This window comes from Colletotrichum godetiae (assembly GCF_030913485.1).
Source record: "Colletotrichum godetiae strain CBS 193.32 chromosome Unknown BDP55scaffold_19, whole genome shotgun sequence".
Taxonomy (NCBI): Eukaryota; Fungi; Ascomycota; class Sordariomycetes; order Glomerellales; family Glomerellaceae; genus Colletotrichum; species Colletotrichum godetiae.
In genome coordinates, this window is record NW_026851267.1 from 682,740 (window position 1) to 703,331 (window position 20,592).

At 53.7% G+C, this 20,592-nt stretch overlaps 7 protein-coding genes across 7 annotated transcripts; 3 read left to right on the forward strand and 4 right to left on the reverse strand.

Moving 5' to 3' along the window:
- Positions 1-323: 323 nt before the first annotated feature.
- On the reverse strand, positions 324-1,476 carry BDP55DRAFT_728425 (uncharacterized protein; the record flags this gene model as incomplete). Its single annotated transcript, XM_060579436.1, has 2 exons — positions 324-1,107; positions 1,157-1,476. 2 exons carry the CDS (start codon positions 1,474-1,476, stop codon positions 324-326), a joined length of 1,104 nt encoding a protein of 367 aa, XP_060430093.1.
- A 513-nt stretch (positions 1,477-1,989) lies between these two features.
- BDP55DRAFT_631780 (GDSL-like Lipase/Acylhydrolase) lies at positions 1,990-2,849 on the reverse strand (the record flags this gene model as incomplete). The annotated part of the gene is made up of 2 exons (XM_060572324.1): positions 1,990-2,720; positions 2,789-2,849. 2 exons carry the CDS (start codon positions 2,847-2,849, stop codon positions 1,990-1,992), a joined length of 792 nt encoding a protein of 263 aa, XP_060430094.1.
- A 3,011-nt stretch (positions 2,850-5,860) lies between these two features.
- BDP55DRAFT_631781 (uncharacterized protein) lies at positions 5,861-6,535 on the forward strand (the record flags this gene model as incomplete). Its single annotated transcript, XM_060572325.1, has 1 exon — positions 5,861-6,535. One exon carries the CDS (start codon positions 5,861-5,863, stop codon positions 6,533-6,535), a length of 675 nt encoding a protein of 224 aa, XP_060430095.1.
- Positions 6,536-6,631: 96 nt separating this feature from the next.
- BDP55DRAFT_728428 (glutathione-dependent formaldehyde-activating enzyme) lies at positions 6,632-7,165 on the reverse strand (the record flags this gene model as incomplete). Its single annotated transcript, XM_060579437.1, has 1 exon — positions 6,632-7,165. The coding sequence occupies one exon, from the start codon at positions 7,163-7,165 to the stop codon at positions 6,632-6,634; it is 534 nt and encodes a 177-aa protein (XP_060430096.1).
- Positions 7,166-7,703: 538 nt separating this feature from the next.
- On the reverse strand, positions 7,704-12,087 carry BDP55DRAFT_693742 (glycoside hydrolase superfamily; the record flags this gene model as incomplete). The annotated part of the gene is made up of 4 exons (XM_060577266.1): positions 7,704-9,400; positions 10,335-11,032; positions 11,148-11,648; positions 12,005-12,087. 4 exons carry the CDS (start codon positions 12,085-12,087, stop codon positions 7,704-7,706), a joined length of 2,979 nt encoding a protein of 992 aa, XP_060430097.1.
- Positions 12,088-13,717: 1,630 nt separating this feature from the next.
- Positions 13,718-16,416, forward strand: BDP55DRAFT_663152 (general substrate transporter). Its single transcript, XM_060574855.1, has 6 exons — positions 13,718-14,337; positions 14,431-14,793; positions 14,873-15,249; positions 15,368-15,402; positions 15,463-15,882; positions 15,941-16,416. Exons 1-6 carry the CDS (start codon positions 14,112-14,114, stop codon positions 16,104-16,106), a joined length of 1,587 nt encoding a protein of 528 aa, XP_060430098.1. The 5' UTR covers positions 13,718-14,111; the 3' UTR covers positions 16,107-16,416.
- A 1,963-nt stretch (positions 16,417-18,379) lies between these two features.
- On the forward strand, positions 18,380-19,594 carry BDP55DRAFT_728432 (family 3 polysaccharide lyase; the record flags this gene model as incomplete). Its single annotated transcript, XM_060579438.1, has 6 exons — positions 18,380-18,665; positions 18,739-18,858; positions 18,906-19,003; positions 19,060-19,125; positions 19,180-19,275; positions 19,337-19,594. 6 exons carry the CDS (start codon positions 18,380-18,382, stop codon positions 19,592-19,594), a joined length of 924 nt encoding a protein of 307 aa, XP_060430099.1.
- Between the last annotated feature and the right edge of the window lie 998 nt (positions 19,595-20,592).

Here is a 20,592-nt window from a genome sequence, read left to right on the forward strand (position 1 = left end):
TTGTCGCTTATGCCATACAGCTCCCAAATCGACTGGGGATTTGGTCAAGTTTAGCTTCGACAATCTGGATCTCTGTGGTTGTTGAGTTCTTCTACAACTATATCGGTACGCCCATGTTATTATTTTAAACACTATCTAGCCTAATAATGGTGAAATGCTAGTTGAAATGAGAAAGGGCCTCGAAAGCCACATGCCTGGAGACTATGGTGTGGCTCCTATGACAAATCTTGAGCATCCAGTCAGGATGGCACATTGGAGAGTTACTTGTTACAACCTATCGCGAGCGGCACCTTTCCACCAAACTCTGGTTCTAAAGCCGTGCCTCAACCAGTCTTCTTCTTAGTGCCAGCACTCCTCAAAGCTCCGACATCCCTCCCCCAGACGACAGCCAGCGCCGCACCGCCAGGCCCAACAACCGCACTCCATATGACCAGCTTTCCCAAGTCCATCACAACCTGACCGACGCCCTTCGTCTCATACGCCAGGTAGGCAATCCAAGTCCAGGTGGCCAAAGAAGCGCAGTACGTATCCCACTGCAGAAGGTCCAGAATCCCTCGCTCAAGCGAAGCCATCTTCATCTGAGACCATGGCGAGGTAGGCCGAAGAATCTGCATCATCGCCTCGATGGCCGGCTCCAAAGCCCAACCAGCCTTCCACAAGACATAACCGATGACGCCGTAGGATGTGACAGCGACGACAGAGAGGGTGTACGTGTAGATCCTGCGGAAGTCATTGATCTTGGTCTGCCGCCTCGACTTTGCGGCTTCCGAGGCCACGCCTAAGGTACCAATAAGCTGGGCAAAGATAAATTGCGCGATACCGGACCAGAGGGGGAACGCCTGCCAAACGGCGAGAAGGATCTCCTGGGTGCGTGAGGTGATGATGCTAGGGCACGGGAGCGCCGCCAGGAGGGTGGGGAGGAAGGCGCCGAAGGTGAGGGAGCCGATGACAGCGCGGGCTTGGACCGAGTCGATGGAGATCGCGGCGGCGAGTGCGTCTGGTGATGGGGATTCTGGAATTGGGGAAGTGTAGAGGTATGTGAGAAAGTAGAGGGGTAAGGTGGCGCCAAAGGTCATGAGTTGCCAGAGCATTCCCCAGGACGTTGTACTGTTTGCTTGTTAGGGCTGTCGACTCATGATGTCGGGGATGGACTCACCAAGAGACTAGTCTACCTCGATTTCCGGCTCTAAGACCTTCGACTTGAATGAGGACATGCACAGCCAGCAGTTGGCCGGCCATGAAGATGGAGAACAAAGTGAGATTCGGGTCTTTGCCGTCGAGGATAGGCTTGAAGAAGCGCACGAGCATGGTGAGCAGGCCATCGAGCGGCTTCAACGTGGTGAACGTGATCGGCTCCCCAGCGAGACCCGTCTGGGCAGGGTCCATGAGGCCATTGGTAACGGAGAGGTCGTAGATCGCGACCTTGGCTAGGTAGAGGATGGAAAGAAACACAGCGGTGAACACTGGTCGAGACATTTCGGATGTATCTTGTTGATGATGATTGAAGATACGATGTTGTGCTTGATGATGATAGAATGTGGTCGTACCGGTTGATCGTACCGGACCCGAGTGGAGGAAGCTTGAGGTTATCCTTACCGGGGGTCCCGGCGATCAGCTGATCGTCTCAATTCATCTGAAGTCGCACCCGTCCACATCCTCGGGAAGCTGTTGTGCCTCCCTCGGCACGAATGGCTATGGCAATTCACTGGATGGATCTCATTGGTTAGGGCGCTAAGGATTTAGTTGGATGAATTGTGTCCAACGTGTCTGAAGATTGAAACTATAAAATATCCTCCAGGCCTTTTGCGACCCATCCCGAACGCCGGTTTGATGATTTGCTAATTAATCTGCAGAGTGATGATGAAGTAAAATTACAGTTATATGCTTTACTCCTCCTTCTTGTTCATGATGTGCGCATTATGAGCTCGATGGCTCTGGGTATCCGGCGAAGCGGAACACGATGTAGAGTAGCGGCGCAATCTTTTTGAGTCATTCGGACCGCTTGCTATCGGGCAGAGGCTGAGGAGATTCAAGCCAGCCGCGCGATGCAGCGTCCTTGATGCCATCGAACCAGATATACGCCATCTTTGAGTAGCCCGCTTCGCTGGGGTGGGTGCCGTCGACAAGATCGCTCTTGAGCGGGCCCTTGTCGGAGTGCATGTCGACGAGTACGACCTTCTTCGAAAGCGCCTGCTGCTCCGAGGCGAGCGTCTTGTACTGCTCGTTGACCTTGAGGACACATGCTTCCGTGTTGTTGTTCCCGTTCACGAGGAGGGTCGAGAGGACAATGGTGGCGCGCTTGGAGGTATCCCAGATGTAATCCATCATCTCAAGCATCCGGACGTGCGCGTTATCCGTGTCGAAGCTCTGCGCGCAGTCGTTCGTGCCGGCGTTGATGAGAACTAGGTTCGGCAGGGTCTCGGGTACGGAGATCTTTGCCTTTGCGAGGACCTGTTCGATGCGGAAGCCGGACCAACCTTCGTTGTCGTTGTCCTCCATTGTGCCGTTGGGGTGGTTGCCGACCATGTCGACGGGATTGCCGTCGGCGACGAGGAGGTCGCGGAGGACCTTGCGGTAGCCATTGCCGTCTGGGGAGGTTAGGCCGTAGGTGATTGAGGCGCCGAGGGGCATGAGGCGAAGGGAGACGTTGCCGCCAACGAGGATGTTGAAGTCGGCTCTGGGGTGCAGTGCCGGGGCTTGCTGCGCGGGGGCGGCGTAGACTTTTTGGTGGGTTAGTGATGCCGTTGAAGATTTGGAGTAAACTCCGGGTCGTTCATGATAAGCTTACCGGCAGTGGTCGACGCCAATAATGTGGCTGCCCAGCGAAGGAGGAAGACGTTTGAGTACATCGTTGCGATGTGATCTGTGATGTTGAAGTGATGAACAGCGACGAGACGTGTTCAAGGTGAGTGTGAGATAACAGAAGTCTTCGACTGCTACGATGAGACACTACGAACACGAGTTCACGATGAGACGTATGGGCAGCGGAGAGGTTAAATAAGTATGCAAGATGCCCGAGTGGAAGGATCGGAGACCCAGAGCCAAGGAAAATAAGCTCACATCGCTGGAAAACGGATCATGTTGTGGCAAGGACACTCCCTTGGTGCGACTCGGTACCTTGCTTTGCCAGCTTGCCTTGCTTCTTGCGACTGTACGAAATAACGCTGCAAGCTGCACGCTGCGAGGACTAGTTCATCGAGAAACAACCCCCCCTTCGGAAGGATCAGACGGCTCATTGCGATGTTCATTGGACCAATGCCGCGTTGGGAAAAGTGAGGTGGGCGGGAAGACGAAGGGGGAGGGGGGTGTGTGACACTAAGGCGCGCAAGGACGCGGGGGTGGTCGGACAAGGATGACGGAGGGGGAGACTTTCAGAGGAGCAGTGTCTGGATGACATGTCAAGGCGAAGGCGAGGCCGAGAAATAGGATTATGTCAATGAGTCCGAAGGACGGGATGATGGCGAGGGCGAGTGACGGGAGCAGGACGTTGGAAGTTCGGGGGAGGATGAATGAGGCGGCGGCGGAGGCACGGCGGTGCTACTTTCAACCACCGTGATCCTCCTATTCGCCTCGTGAGTTGTTAGTGAGATGAGATGAGCTTGAGTGAGAAAAGAGATTGAGTGTTGCGTGGACGGGGTGAAGAGCACCAAGGTCTCGTTCCTTCGAGTGTTGCTATCCATCCGTACCGTTTACAGCAATACGGCAGAAGAGTCAAGAGAGTTCCATTTCTTTGCATCTTCGCATCTTAGTGTCGGTACCTGATGGTGATTTTTACACCCCGAGTGCAACTCCCCGCAGAAAAGTGAGTGATCTCTCGCAGGGTAAATGAGTCTTGTCCCGCACTAGGCACCTGCCAATCTGTTTCACCAACCCTGTCTGTCTTCCACCAGGCTTCTATTGTTACCGCCATCTCACTTTTCTCATTCGGTCTTCGTGATCGATCCTTGTACTAAGTCAGTCACTTATCCCCGTGGCTGGGGCTCATGGGATTGTACAGAGTACGAGTGGATGAGTGGATATGTGGTTGAGTGAGATTCAAATGACAAAAGAAAAGGCACGCATAGGAATAATAAGACGGCTGGGTTGGGATAGTAAGAGGAGACTGCTCGGTAAAGAGTGCTAGTGAGCGCGTGCCCCATAGGTGAGAATTTGGCTTCCCCGGCGGAGTCTAGAAGAAGATCCCTCACGTCTGTTTTTGGCGTCATCCCGCAGGCTTCAAGCTCGAATACATCCCTGACCACCCTCTTTGTTTTCCCTTCAGTCTTCTCATCGGCTGGTCGCCGCTGTATCTTCCTTTACCCGGGAATAGCTGTGGCTTACACGCGGAGTCCCTCCGAACCCTGGGTCCCAGCAAACAACTTCCCGACGGCGGCTCGGTTTCACTCTTACAAACACAGCCGCACGCCGCGCTTCTCCAGCCTCTTCCTCAGACTTCCTCTGGTCTTTTTTCAATTCCCACTCACTCTACAGATAGAGGAGGCCCTAATGCTGCGCGCCCATGTCAGATATTTCAAGACCGGACTCATTTCCCCGACTCCTGCGGCAAGCTTGGTCTTGTTCCTGCATCTGCCTCCTGAAGCCTGTCCCACCCGTTTCGCGCCTCTTCATTGCGCTGCTCGGATTCCCCTAGTCCGAGCCCCTTCTGAATTCCAGGGCCTCCAAGAGCTCTTCAAGGGGCCGACAACGCGAGGGATTCGGTTCAATGACGGGAACGTGTCCTAACCCGGACACCATCCGGACTATTGAAATGTGTTGCGACGCTGACAGCACCCGCGCTCGACAGCGCGCCAGAGTGACAGAGATGCAGAGACGCATGTCCCTTGCGGTCGGTCCGAGTCCCTGACGTCAGAGATCGACAGATGCCAGCAAAGACGCATGATAACCGAGAGTGTTTCCTTGTCGCGTGGTAGACCACCACTGACGATTGCGCACTAATTCTGAATGAGGCAGATCAGCGTTCAAAGTTGTTCGCCTCAAATAAAACTGACTTGGGGGTAATGCGGCATCGCGGCGTACTCGGCAGAAGTGAGAAGCCAAGTCTCGAGGGCCTGGCAGAGATGCCCCAAGGGTGTAACCTTGCGATCTTTGATATTTCGCGTGGGACGACGCCAGATCAGTGGTGTATTGTTGCGCTAAGAGGATGGTAGAACTTACCTATGTGTGAAAAATGAAGGTACACAAGAAATGGAACACGGCATTCTACTGAAATCTGATCCTGCAGCGCTGCTATCCCTGGGGCTGGTCAGCTTCACCGGCATCCTCACCGAACCACACAGGCTCACCGAGACCTCACCGAGGATCTTATGAACCCATGGCCTGAGCCGTCTAATCAGTCCTCTCGTTCATCAAGTCTCTTATCTAAGACGTCTCTGCCAAAGTCATCTGATGAAACTCAGGTACAGATTTCGCTCCATTTCAAAGGACTCCACCGCTGTGAATGACCGGTAACGAGTGACTCTGGTGTCATCTCAACTTATCTGCGGCCAATAACCGTAGGCTCCGTCACACCCTCCGACGGCCCGCTGCAGCGTTCCGTCTTAGTGCACGTTGGGTTTTACCCATATTTTTGACACGAACACCATCAATGTGATCGGTTCGCGATATCCAAATGCAACCAAGGGGCTGGTCTTGTAGTCCCTTCTGACCTGATGCTTATCACGGATTCGGGTCCGTGGGTTGTTGTGTTGGTCCCCAGCCATGAGTGATGCGTTGGCCTCATAAATGATGGCTGTCCTTGAGTTGTGGACTTCAAACGTCCAGATCTTCTCATTGAAAACCTTGGGTTTCATCCGTCAATCCGATTTGATATCTCGAAAGATCACTGCCGAGACCAGAGTACCGAGACGACTGCCGAACCGCCATGTCGAAACCTCTCCCCTCCCGTCCAAGCGACGACGACGAGCACTCCCCGCTCCTACCCCGCGATGCCTCCTCTTCACCCCACAACGAAAACGACGCCGACCACAACCCCTCGACGCTCCTCCTCTTCCGCCGTGCCGTCGGCATAAACACCCACCTACAACCCGCCGACGACTGCGACCTCGAAGCAGGCCGCACCTCCGCCCTCGGCATCTACGCCTCCACCATCGCCGCCCACCGGCGCTTCCGCACCCTCCGCATCCTCGCCACTGTCCTCATCTATAGCTGTCACGCTACGCAGATCGTCGTCGGCGGCGTGCTCACGTGCCTGGGTCCTTCGGCGGGCGTTCACCGGCGGAGTATCACGGTGCTCGGCGGGGTGAACACCGTTGTCGCGGGCGTGTTGACGTGGATGAAGGGGCAGGGGATGCCGGATAAGTTGAAGGGCAAGGAGATTGAGTTCCGGAGGTTACAGAATTGGATTGAGGAGACGGAGGCGTTGATGGTGCTCGGGACGGTGGGCGGGACGAGGGAGGAGGTTGGGGGGTTGGTTGAGGCGGCGTATCGGAGGTGGAATGCGGCAAATGAGCGGGGAGAGAACGGGCCGGGGGAGGAGTATGAGGATGAGGGGAGAAAGGGGAAGGGATCCACGACGAGATGGCTTCGTGGGCATTGATTCCGTGATGCAGTATCTCACTCTCAGTTCATGCATTTGATAGGTGAGTCGCGATCTTTGAATAGTATCATATCGAGCCTTCATACACAAGTCTTCTCACAGCTTAGCCTTTATGGCTACAGCACCACTCCCACTCTGCTGATTCCTCTGTCCCCTCCTCAACATGGGAATATCATCTGTCACGCCCGGTATCTGATTCTCGCACCACTCATGCCCACCCAGACCACTCGCTAGTATCGCACCATACCCTCCTCCTCGACTCTTATCCCCAATGAGAGCCTCCTGGTCAAGCGTCCCAAGACAGACACTACTCCACTCCTCTGCCTCACTACGATAGTACAGCCACGAGCCGCATTCCGTACAGAATCCTCGTTTCGCCACGGGCGTGATGCTGAACTCACGCAGCGTCGATGTGCCCTTTGGAGACGTCCATTTCATGGGCCAAGGGACGCGGTGAAAGGCGACAAAGAGGGCGCCGGATTGCTTGCGACACTGGGTGCATTGGCACGTCTGGGCGTTGGCGGAGAAGTCGTGGGTGTCTGAGAAAGTGATTTCATATCGGAGGTCGCCGCATAGGCAGCTTCCTGCTAAGGTAGTGGGCTTTGGTCCGGAGGGGGAGGATGAAGCCATCGTTGGGTTAGTGTTTGGGTGTTTGGGTGTTTTCAGATGGATATCGTGGTGAAGAGTGTCGTGGAGTGAGAGGTGAGTGAGATGCGACCGATAAAGGACGGGGTTTCGAACTCAAATACGAAGGCTCGAGATCTGGCAGTGAATTCAACTTGTGGAATTGATCAAGATGAAGTGAATAAGGTCAAAGTTTACACGACTAACATTTCCAAAGGGCGTATGTTTGTTCCGTGTTTTGTCAGCGTCTACGTCAGAGTTGTCATTGACGCCCTTGCGATGTGGGAGCCGGTACCAAGCCATTATGAAGCCCCGCCAAGACTTGACATCGACAACACCTCAGCCTGAACTTGATTGGACTAGAAATATCATGAATTCGTGAATTGCATATACAATCTGTCTATAATGTCTCTCATGCCTCTATATCGTGCCTCTTTTGTATCTGGCCTAACCAGTTGTAACCGTGTGATCATACCTTAACCTAGTTTACTATGCCGTTTCCAAGTGTCGATGCCTTCTTCTCCGTCTCAATAGACAAAATAATTCACCGGTCCTCCTCATCCTCAGCAACCCAGTATGCCTCAATCTCAACGATACACGTCCGCGCCGGGACCGTAACAGCGATGGGGAAACCGCCATAATCCGGATCGTCATTAGGCATAATCAAAAATTCGCCACTGCGCGTCTCGTCACCATTGAACACTCTCAGCGTCTGCAGCTCTCCCTTCTCATCAACCTCCTTCTCAGTGGCGGCCAGAATGCCCGTGAACGTAGCCTCCGGTCGCACGCTCTTAAAGTGGACGTTGAAGCCCCTACCCACGGCAAGGAACTTGGCATCGCCGAGGTGGATGACCATGCCACCGCCAGGACCAGGCTTGCCAAACACGAACGCGCGCTCGACAATAACCTCGACGTCACCAATCACCTTTGTCCACTTCTCGCCCTTGCCCGCCGTGTTAATCTCCTCGTCAAAGAAGAAGCCGAACCTGTCCTCGGGCTTCGCGGCCAGCAGGTATGGCGCCACCTGCGCGAGCAGCTTGAACTCGCGCCCGACGACCTCCGGGCCCGTGTCGATGCCGAAGGGGCTCGCGCCGAGGGCGCCGTAGGTGCCGTAGGACAACCACACCCGCCGCGCGCCGTTCTCGTCGCGTCGCTGCTCGGGGATGAAGAGCGGGTTGCCCTGCGCCGTGTAGTCTTTACAAACAGCCTCGTAGTTGTGGAAGTAGAGGTCCGGCGCGAGGAAGTCGAGCGACTTTTCTTGCGTGAAGATTGTGTTGTGGCGCCAGATGTCGAGGACGTGCGGGCAGGGTCCGCCGGAGGGGTAGACTCCCGGTTCTGCGCCGCCGCCGACGACGATGGGGACGCCGCGGAGGTCGAGGTCGGAGGGGTCGTCGAAGTTGAGCCAGGTGTTTGTGTAGAGGGGAATATCGTATTCCTTCTTTCCGGCGGCGGCGACGCGGCCGACGTAAGAGGAGATGTGGTAGGCCATGAAGGCCTCGTCTGCTGATGAACCGGAGCCGAAGACGGATGTCCACGAGTGTGAGCCTGCGGCGGGCGGGTCTTCGAACCGCGCCTTGAATTTGGGGTGCAGTTCGGCTGATTTCTCGTTGAGGTGACGGAGGAGGGTCTCGGGTACGGGTGTGGCAAAGGCCTTGTCGGCACGGCGAGAGCGGTCGCGGGAGTCGCCCAGCAGACCCGTCTCGTTCTCGACCTGGATCATGAGGACCGTGTTGTGCTCGGCGTCGACCTGGGCAAGGTGTTTGCATAGCGCGGCAAACGCCTTCGAGTCCGCCGCGCAGGCCTCGTCGCTAAGCGGCGTAACCATTTCAATGGTCCTCTTAACGCCCCCCTTCTCGAGAACCTGCACGCGCGGGAAGCGCTTCGTGTCTTTCTTCACCCAGTGCGGAGCGTATGTCGAAATGCCGTTCTTGTAGGTGCCGAACCAGAGGAGAACGAGGTGCATGCCATGTTCCCGCGCACCAGCGAGCACGGCGTCGAGCTCGGAGAAGTTGAAGTTGCCCTCGGTGGGCTCGATGTCTTCCCATGTGACGGCGCCGAGGAGGGTATTGATGTGGTTTGCTTTCATGTCTGGCCAAACCTCGGACATGAAGCGGGCGGAGGAGAGGGAGGAGTTGTGTAGCTCGGCGGAGAGCATGAGGAAGGGCTTGCCCTTGAGGTAGAGCTGGGTGTTGCCATTGGTACGGCGAAGGTGAGGGAGTTGCGTGGCGGGGGATTCTGAGGCTGTCATGATGGGCAACGGAGAGAGTGTGTGTTTGAAAGGAGCTGTGAAAGAGACAGGGTAAGATTAGGAGGACGAGAGGGTAGAGATAGTAGAGAGCTGAAGATCGCGGACTCGAAACTATCGTCGCTCGTCGTCGGGTTGAAATAATGTCAGAAAGGATTCGAGTCAAAGTTATCCCGAAGAGCTTCCTCTACCAAAGGACTGCTTTTGACAGAGGTCGGCGCCGGCGCCAGCTCCGCCTCGGAGAATCCGAAGATGATTTGCTCTATGGCTGCTCGGTGTGGGCTCTATCTACTTTCGGCAGTCGAAAGGTCCGCCATTCGTCCGCTTCAAGACGTTTGAATGGAGAGGAGAACCCATAACTGCCGCGGGATGCCAGACGGGAGTTTGCAGATCGCCTGATGGGCCGATTTAGATTCCCGTTAGATGGCTTCGGATATTCTTCGCAACTCGACTTGCAGCTCGGATGTTCCTATCCTGTTACTATTGTCCCACGATTTAGTCCATGTCAAAGTGGATAAACATCAAAGAGATGGGACTATTTCCCCGCACTCCTGATGACGCATTTACTTGGGGAAATTGAAAGTTGAAAGAAGGCTTTTGATCCGAGTTCTAGGAACCAAACATGCGTTGGCTTCGGAAATACTTCGCATCTGTTGAGGCTTTGAGTCTCCTCACAACCCACAGTCTCCAGAAATAAAGTCTCCGCAACCCACAACGACGGCGGATGGATTGTGGATGTGTGGAGTCACAACGTTGCGTTCGGGCTGCCGCCGAAGAGAGTTCTCGCCCACCATCACATCTCCTGGGGAACATCATGGGACGTTTCGGTTCATGCATGAGGTATGAGGTATGAGGTAGTTGTACTACCTTAGTCCACAGTCAGGACATACATTGGGTCATTTGACTTGTCTTGATTTCATTGCCTATTACTCTGCGGACTCTCGATCCCAGGTAAGCCAGGCCAGCAGTCAATATCATCCAGCTTCCGCAGCAACTTCTCCAGCTTGAGCCTAGCGCCCTCGCTCACCAGCGCGCCATCACCAACGTCCATCTGCTCCATGTACGCCGCCCCGCAGTCCCTCAACTTTGGGATCAGGCTATTGCCGTTCTGCTCGAGGACGTGCTGCGGCATGTGGTACAGGATCTCGAGCAGGTCGTCCACGATGCGCTGATGTTCTACCGCCCGCGTCTTGACGGTCGACCCGAACTTTTGCAAGAGATTGGAGCGGATATTGAGGCTCGTGATGAAGAGGTTGGCGATTTGTGTGTCGTGGCCCTCTGTTATGTGAGATGGTCGAGACAGGCCCCCGCGCCAACGCAGTTCGGGCGGGAAGTTATCAATGATTGTTTGAATCTTGGCGAGCCATTGCTTGAGGGCTTCTTCCTGGCCGCCGTAGAGGCTTATGGGAGCGGTTTGCGCCTCATGCCATATCAGGAAGAGGTCGCTTAGCTGGTTCAAGCCCGGGACATAGGAGGTCGTATCGCCATGCCACGGCGGTAATTCCGCGTGGGATAGCTGCGGCCCCGTCTCGAGTTGTGAATCTGTCAGGGGTAAAGGGCGCAGGTGGGCGCGATTCTCTTGGTGAGAGACAATGCTGACGGACAGCCTCCCGAATATGTCCGCACTACTGTTCAGATGATGGAAAACGTCAACCGAAGACTGTTCCTCATCTCGACTTTTCTAAGGTTGTGTTTGTGTGGGGGGCAAAGACAGGGATAAGTGCATTCATGGGGTCCACGTACCAATATGCCGCAAAGATCAGCCAAAAGAGCCTCTTCAGCAGCTGCTGCTCGGACATATCCAGGTCCGCCATGCGGTAGTATGCGAGGAACCTCGCCCCCGCCGCCGCCTCGGACATACCATGGAACGATCCCATGTCCCCCAGCCCGTCCTCATTCATCGAGCTGGCTGACGTACCAATGTTGTACATTGCGACGCACCAGTCCAGTGAGTAGACAGGCTTCCTGAGGCCATGGTCGAGCAGGTGCTGCTCCTCGATGAAGTCCAGGCACCGCTCGACCGTGACGGGGCTGTAATCGGCCCTCCGCAGCGTCGCCACCGTCGCGGCGCAGACGCTCACGACGAGGGCGCAAAAGCTGCGGTCGGTGTTTGCCTCGCCGGCTTTGAGGCGGTGCAGAAAGCGCCGCCGGTGGAGGACGGGGGCGAGGGCGTGGACTTTTTCGAACCAGTCGTGTAGCATACGCTGGACGAGGTCTTCGGGGGCGAAGAGGGCGAGACGGTTGCTGGAGTGAGACCCCGTGTTGTTGTTGGGACTCGGCGCGCCTGCGATGATGGCGCGCAAGTCTGTCGCTGAGTGAGGCACAGCGGTTGTGTGAGAGTGAGAGTGAGAGTGAGAGTGAGAGTGAGAGTGAGAGTGAGACTGGGGTGTCTGAATGTGGGTCGAAGATGAGGCGGCTGGTGAGGTTTGGTATGCGAGTCCTACATCTGGCGAGGTGATATCTGATACTGATGGACTCCTCTGACTGGCAGCCGATGCGGCAACAACTGCTTGCTGATGTTGTATTTGCTGCTCGTGTTGCTGCCGGTGTTGCTGTGCGTGTCTGTCAGGTTTGGTCAGTATGCAAGCTCTTAGCTGGACAGCATCCTATGATGAAATGGGGTGCAGGGCCGGGGCTTGGACGGACTTGTTTGGTGGTCCTCTCCTCCGCCTCGGCCGTTCATGTGTGCATTGTATGTCGAGGAATGTGCAGCCTTGGCATCGGCCCTCTCCCGAGCCGTAGAGACACTGCCGATCCAGTCAGTTCAACAGAGTCCGGGGTTTGAGATGGTTGAACTCCGGGATGAATGAGGAACATGGCAAAGAATTGACCAATGCCATCCATGCAGTGATGGGATGTTTACAAAGTCTCTATACCCAATGTTGAATAGTCATCATGGGTAGAAGTCTCGTGAGACATCAAGGGCTAGGCTTTCTTATTGCTCACTCTGACTTTGCGGGCCCGACATGCGTCGCAGGCATTTTGGTTCCTGATGATCTTGGCCCTCGGCCGCCCACTGGCTGGTGAGGCGGGAGACGTTGAAAGTGGGGAGTGAGCCCCGTTTCCGTCCGGTGGTGGCCCAGTTGCTCGGTCGATCTCCATGATGTGTGGCTTGGGTGGTTGGTAGGTCGTGGTACGAAGTAAGGTAGTCTTTAGTCTTTGTCAGACCATATCGAAAGACCCGAGTCCGCTCACACTGATGAGAAGTACCAGATTAGATCGGATCAGACAAGCTGCTGCCACTCATCAAACATGCAAGCTGCGGGTGTGTGTTCGATGCCCCGGATACACCTCACAGAATCCGGGGAGGGGGCTGATGATCCAATGGTGGAGAACTAGCAGCTTTCAGCTCTTTTTCCCGTTTAGGTGGCTTTGGTAACATGAAGCTTCCAAGCTGATGATGTGGTAGGCTGGAATGCGGAGAGGATGGATCACTGTCAAAACGTGGCCGCATGGGTCATGATTGTCCGGCGATATTCCCGCGTTTGTTCTGCCCAGAAGAGACCCAAAGAAAACAGATGTTGGAGACTTGGAGTAGTATGCGGAAGAGAGAGTGTGAGAGAAGCGACAGTCGGGGGGGGGAGGGCAGAGGGACATCCGAGGAGAATTGTCGGGAGTTGTGTATTTTGAACTTTCTTGCGCGGCACTCTGCGCCGCAGAAACGTCGGATTTACTTTTCTCTGTTGCTCCTCTCTGCTCCTCTTTTGCTCTTGTTAGCCTCCATGTGCTCGGGAGAAACTTGCAGGGAAAAGCCCCGCACTGGGGCGTTACGAATCGAGTCAGGCCCAGACTCTGAAGGGCATAGCTCCAGACGGTCCAGGAACTCTATCGTTCCCTGCCTTCTCATGCTCTTTGCTTGTATCCGTACAGAAGTAGACTGTGATTCTCTTCTGCCGATGCTTGTCGCTCGCCGGGTACGAAGTCCAATTCTGTGACTTGGTTGGTTGGTTTGGGTTACCTTTTTCCCCCAGATTATCCATTCTTCAGTCATTTTCATGGGGCTGGCCATCCGGACCGCTGGGTTGGAGGAACTTGAACGTACTTCCTCGTCCCTGATTACTAGTAACTAATTGACCACGCCATGCCCATGCCCACCTAACCTTACACCAGGATGTGCCAAAGACCAGACCTTGACATGAACAGGCGGCGAACAGTCTTCCCCGGAACCCAATTGTGGAGAAATAATATTGGATCTTGTACTTCCCGTTTCCTTCTCTTCGTCCAGTCTTTTCCTGAGATTCCCGCAATCCACCCCCACGGGGACTTGTCGCTCCAATGACGATCTAGTGTCTTGTGCTCCTATTCCTCGTACTGGTAAAACTTGGATACCCGCTTTCCCTCAGCGACGCCTCATAGGGAGAGGAGTAATTAGTCCATCAGCTCGAGTTGTGTGGCCTGTTCGCTCGGCCGCTTTCGAGCCGTCATCGGATACAGCACCTCGGTCTTCGCCTCGGGGGTGGGCTGTTCTGTTCGAAAGCGGGAAGGGGTCACGGCACGGTTGGTGGGCGTCGAGCAATATCTTGATGCCATTTACCCAGAACCAACTACCGATTTATTATAAGTACACTTGCCCCGGTCCCGAACCCGAACAATCATGAGTTGCAGCAAGCCGGCATCTCGGTAGCGACAACCAGGCCCTTCCAATTTTCTTTGCTGAGTGTTGTCTTGCTTTTTCTGTTCACTTTATACCCAACTCGCAAATAAGCCATGGATCTGAAGCAGAAGGAAAGTCACGGCGTTGACCACGTCGACGTTGCGACTATGAACGATTTACATCTGCAACCACCCGAAGCATCGACGCTGCCGTGGTACAAGCAGACAGAGCTGAGGAAGCTCTATTTCATGATGGTCTTCCTCTTCCTCGGCTCGACGACACTGGGATACGATGGAAGTTTGTTGAACGGACTTCAGACCATGCAATCATGGCAGACCTGTAAGCGAAATTTGTTGTTGTGATCTCGCCTCTAAACTCTTACAACCTGCATCTGTATTGCCGATGTATTTGTGCTGACAAAATCTCGTACAGTCTTTGATCACCCCACGGGAAGTCGACTCGGAATCTTCGGTGCCATGCCGGGCTTCGGCGGTCTCTTCGTCCTCCTCTTCGCGCCCTACATCGCCGACGGCCTCGGCCGAAAATGGGGTACCGCCATCGGCTGTATCTTCGTCGTCTTCGGTGCGCTTCTGCAGTCATTCCCTGTCGGATCCGCTTCCAGAAGAGACGCAATGTACCTCATCGGCCGCTTCATCATGGGCGCGGGATCCAACATCTCCAACGGCACGTGTCCTCTTCTCATCACGGAGGTTGCACACCCCCAGCATCGCGGCAAGGTTACGACGCTTTACAACACGCTTTGGTACTTGGGTAGTATAATTGCGGCCTGGTCTTGTATGCACCTCATTTCCTTGGACCCGAACCAACTCTGGTGATGATCTTAACACTCGACTAACGGTTGGTGTAACAACAGGCTTCGGAACACTCACAAAGCAGTCCGGCGATCTGCAATGGCGCCTTCCCACAGGATTACAGTGCATGATGCCGGGTATTCAGCTGATGGCCATCTGGTTCCTCCCCGAGAGTCCGAGATGGCTAATTAGCAAGGGCAAGGAGGCCGAGGCGAAGAAGGTTCTCATCAAGTACCACGGCAACAACAACGAAAACGACGAATTCGCGCATTGGGAGTTTGCCGAGATTACGAGCACTCTGCGGCTTGAGAAGGAAGCCTCGGCGCAGAGCGGTTGGATGGAACTCGTCCGCACTCCGGGAAACCGCAAGCGTTGCGGGCTCATTATCGCGACAGCTATCTTCAGCCAGTGCAGCGGTAATGGTTTGGTGTCATACTACGTAAGTTCTCCGTACCCGAAAACAGACCGCAGAAGCTCCCAGAGCTATGGTTTGTAAACATGTAGAGACTTTCTACACAAGTTGAAGGAGATCGGGTCTAACTATATTCATTGTATAGCTCGCGGTAATTCTTAGCACTATTGGCATCAAAGAGTAAGTTTGCCGCTTCCTAGAGTGGTTGTAGTAGACAGAAATTCTAACAACGTACGCCAGCTCCATTACACAATCATACATCAACGGCGGCCTTACCATCTGGTGCTGGCTCGTCTCGCTCACAGCCGCCTTCTTTGTCGACCGAATTGGACGCCGAGTTCTCTTCCTCTTTGCCGGCGTCGGTATGCTCATCTCATTCTCCATCTGGACGGCCTGCAGCGCAGTCTACGCTCAAACGCAGTCCTCATCAGCGGGTATCGCCGTCGTGGCCATGATCTTCGTCTTTTACGGCGTCGCGGGAGCTGCATGGCCTGGTCTGACCGTTTCTTACACCGTCGAGATTTTGCCGTACAACATCCGCGCCAAGGGCCTGACGCTGTGTTTCTGTTTCACTGCGTTGAGCGGTGTCTTCAACCAGTGGGTTAATCCCCTAGGGCTTGAGCAGCTCGAGTGGCACTTTTACTTTGTCTACATCGCCATGTAAGTGTCTTTGCTGAACTCTGCTATTCTTATCGGAGACTAACGAAGTGGAAACTAGTCTGGTAATTGAGTGTCTGGTTATCTACTTTTTCTTCGTGGAGACAAGGGGTCCTACATTGGAGGAGATTTCGATGCTCTTCGATGGAAAAGATTCTGCGGCTGGAGTTGCGAGGGTCCACGCTCAGGCAAAGGTCGAGGAAGTTGAAAAGAGAGAAAGCGCATAGGTCTAGCTCTTCATTTTGATAGAGAGAGTGAGGACAATCTCTATTGCAAGCCAACATACAGTCGTGTTGCATTACAAACTACTACTATGACGTGAAGACGTTTTGTAACCAAGCGACTCGGCTCAATAAGCGCTGATATCTGGTGGCTGGAACTAACAAGATACGCAGCCCGTCCTGAATCATTCAGTTTGGACTCCGGTGATTTGGAGTGCAAGCCATTGCCACAAGCAAACGTAGTCAATGGTGCACCTTCCACAGGTTTTATCAAAATTAGAACATTCAGGTACATTAGTCACAAACTTACTTTCCAATGCGGGTTGTGCGTTCGTTCGTTTTCAGCATGTGATTGCCATCCCATCCTAACCACTCACGAGTCACTGCATGGCCCTAGTTGGCAATGAGGGCTTTGAAGAAGTATGCGCGGGAGTGTCGTAGACACTAAGAGCTAGTCTCAGAGCCTAATTCTCGGTTTGGGGTATGCTTGCAGTGCCTGGGTCGTCGGTCGATTAATTGGCCGATACAATGCCACCTTAGATCTTACAGATATATATACCTAACGATCTTTACGGTCACCGAGGTCTAGTCCGATGTTGGGGAAAGTTGCCTACGCTCCATTTTCGAAGACTACTGTCATCATATCATGACAAATGGATTTCATCTTGACGTGCGTAAAGCATGACCTAGCACTGCACAGTAGAAACACATCACTAGTTTAGTTAGATCAAGAAATTCGAAACCTATGTGGGAAATTTGTGACATAGATCGCGGCACCGTCTTCTCGTGTTAGTGACTGTATGCTTCGTGTCCTACCTTAGCCGCACTACGCATGGGAAAGCTACATGGAAATACCGATAGAAGGAATAAATCCAGCTGAGAGTTGTATGAACGATAATCTGACCTAAATCGTCTGCATGATACTTAAAGATACGCAAACAGCGGGCAGTTGCTCTGTCTCATTCTTCATATCCACTTGTAACCCCTCGTCGAAGCTACATCGACCTTGTGGCCTGGATTCAATGGCATCCTCTTCTGCAGACACTACACGCACCTTATTGGAGGGAATTGTTTTGCCTTGGCAATCTTGGCAACTGCCTGTTTGTAGGGCTCACCAGTAAGTGTCTTGAGTGCCCCATTGCGAGACTTCGCGATGCTGAAAAGTTGTGGTAAAGACAAGGAAGACTGCGAGCCAAGGCTAACCCATCACGTTGGCAAGTTCCGTTCTGTTGTCTCTAGTGGTGGCAATGAGGGGAACGAGTATCTGTGCCACTTGGAACACATGGCATACATGGCTTGGCAAGCAACCATTACTTCGCATCACAGCGCCACATTCTCACACTTATGCCTGTGACATTTATCAGTTGTCTAGTTAGTCCTGGATGACCGTCGGCTTACCTCGACTGTTATGGAATAAATCACGCCATGTCTACTGACTGAGCATTCTTTCGCATTATAATGCCGCGATGAGCTTGTCGTGGGAAACCCTCTTCTTCCACGAAGAAACTCGCTTTCGGACGTAATCCCTAAAAGCAGACAACTCTCGATCTCACAGTTAAAGCTCAAGAAAATGGGCCATGCTTTCCGTTCAAGATGTAAGCAATCCACTGGTCACAGCCAGAACCACAATCCATCTCCGCCCCGCATCTCCAACGCCGTCAACATTGTCTTCCCCCGCAAGATCGCCAGCCTCGTCAAAACGCATCCAGCTTTCGACCCGCGACGCCAAGCTTTTCTTTTTCCGGGGAAATACCCACCTCTCTTAATTCCCCAAAGATAATGGGCTGGATGCGGGTCCGGGGTCGCGCCGGCCAGCTGGGACACGGCCTGGCGTTGACCAGACCGCCCTAACGTGTGCATCTCAACGAACGCCAAGCATTGCCAAGGGGCTTGTAAGCCCATCCTCGAGCAGTGATTCATGGGAATTTTGAGCTTCAATCCTCCGTTGCATACTTTTCTACATCTTCCCTATCCCAGGCGTATTTTGACGATCTAGTAGGGTAGCACCAATGACGAGGTTGGATCTGAGCTCTTGGAGCTATGTCATCCATTGACTACGCAGGCTGGAGAGCTTCAGGAGCTTTGGACTGAAAGCTCCAAAATGTGAGGAGGAAGAGGTATAAAAGAAGCTCGAGACTCACAGAAAACCTCGAGTTACATCGATTGGTGATAGATGTTCTCTCAGGCCTTCAATTCATCGCAGAAAGACGTGCCAGGCTCTTTGTCGCTGCCAACATCCCCTGAAACTTTCACCGAAATCATTGCATACTGAGTTCACCATGAAGGTCACTAGTGCTTCCGCCTTCTCTCTTCTGCTTGCTCTGGCTCAATCTGCTGCCATCGAGCGTCGCCAGCAAGGCGATGGTCCAGGCGGATCCACAGATGCGACGCAAGGCGACCTTGGTGAACGACCACCACCGCGATTTCCGTTTCCCATTACCAAGTTCCCGGTTCCGAACGAGACTGTCGTTCTTAAGGAAGCCATGTACATCCTTCCTGGGCAGGTGTTCGACGGAGGAATGAAGCGCTACGAGCGCGTTGAAGGCAGCTGCAATGAGCAAGCTGGTATGTTTGACTCCTGAGCGACGATACTCTTGCTAAATAAAGAATAATTGACTAATTCCGTTCGCTACAACAGAGGGCACGGATGCTGATGCGGTCTTCAACCTCCTTCCTGGCTCGACAATTCGCAACGTTGTAATTGGCAAACACCAGGCTGAGGGCATTCATGCACTAGGCGATGCGTGGGTCGAGAATGGTGGGTCAGGATTCTACTTTAAAAGTGCCAAGCTGACCGTGTAACAGTTTGGTGGGAGGATGTTTGTGAAGACGCACTCACCTCAAAGGGCTTGAACACCCAGCTTAGAGTGATTGGTGGCGGTGCTCGCAATGCCACTGACAAGGTCAGTACTTCTCACCAACCATGGCCTGTGAGGGAATATGCTGACTTTCCTCGAAGATCTTTCAAGATAACTCTCTTGGCGGGAAGTACAACATCACCGGTTTCTATGCCGATGGTTTTGGAGTAAGTCAAGCTTCGTTACATTTTATAAGACATCTCACTGATCCTTTTCCCTAGACTTTCTATCAATCCTGCGGTAACTGCTTGAATCAGTCGAAGCGAAACGCGACCATTCAGAATGTGATCGCGCTCAATGGCAACAGGATGGGCATCGTGAGTGCTTGAGTTACATGTCTGGGTTGGTGACATACGGCTAATCTTCTCTCATCAACAGATCAACCCCAACTACGGAGACGAGATACGCATCAAGAACACTCAGCTGAGAGACTTGAAGGTGATGGTCGACAAAGAGATTGCAAACAACATGCAACTCGTTCCAATCACTGTCGGCACTGGCCCAGACCAGAAGTACGCCCTTTACAACGAAACGAGAGACGCTATCACCGAGTGGGAGGGCACAGTGGAGAACGCATACGAGCCTGAGGAGCCATATGAGTGGCTTGAGGCGTACTGGCCGGATGGATTCAATTGATTGACCGGGATGCCAGATGCGAGGTGGCATAAGATCGACGGCGAGACGATGCTGCATGGAATCGGGGCCCTATTGACGATAATTCTTCATGATTCTTCAAATAATCTCGTATATAATATCCATAAAATTGGAGCATACAGAGGGAGTCTTTGATCGCTCAATGGTGGTTTTATCAGCGTTCCGTGATTCTCGAGTCTCATCGCCGAGGTCCCGAAGCCTAGCCGCCCCGGCCCCGAGCGGCCCACTCGATTCGGTCTCCACCTTGCCGGTACAGGTCCCGGACCGTTACAAAATTGAAGGAATTGGATGTCAAATGAATCGTACAGAGAATGGAGGAAGACCACAAGTTATTCACATAAGTCCCAACGTTGCGATCCCTCATGCAGCAGTTTGACAAGAACTCAGTTTGCAAGGGAGACAGTCATTCAACCGCCTTTCACGCGTGCCGACATCCGGTTCAATTCGGAAACCATGCATATTGTCCCCTGCAACCACGTTACTGGTCTTTGTGACCCCTAAACACCAAATCTGATTCTTCCTTGCGGACACCGAGATCAGTCCGGACGGGCATTGAGTTGGCGCGTCAAACCCAAGCCCTGCTAGCCTCCCTTGCTCCCGGGACAACACGCCACTGTATCGCAATGTCTTACTCGGCCTTGAGCCTTCAAAGCAGCCCGCGTCAATGGCCGCATCTGTGCATCTCCTCCGTCAGTCTCATGTAGGTCGCGCCGGTTGGCCTCGCTTACCGCAACTGCGGAGATGGTCGAGCAACGACGCATCTTATTCTTGCAGCTGCGCTGCCGCATAGAACGGGACTTTGCTCCGAAGCTGAGCAGTTGGAAGGCAAACGGATTTGCAATGAATCCCTGCGAAGTTGTAATTATCGGAGGAGGCGCAGTATGCAGTGGGTAGCTGCGTGCAGGAGCTGGGCGTGGCACCATGCAAAACCAACAGAGTCGTTCGCTCGAAACCGTCAAACGGTTCGTCCCTTGATAAGT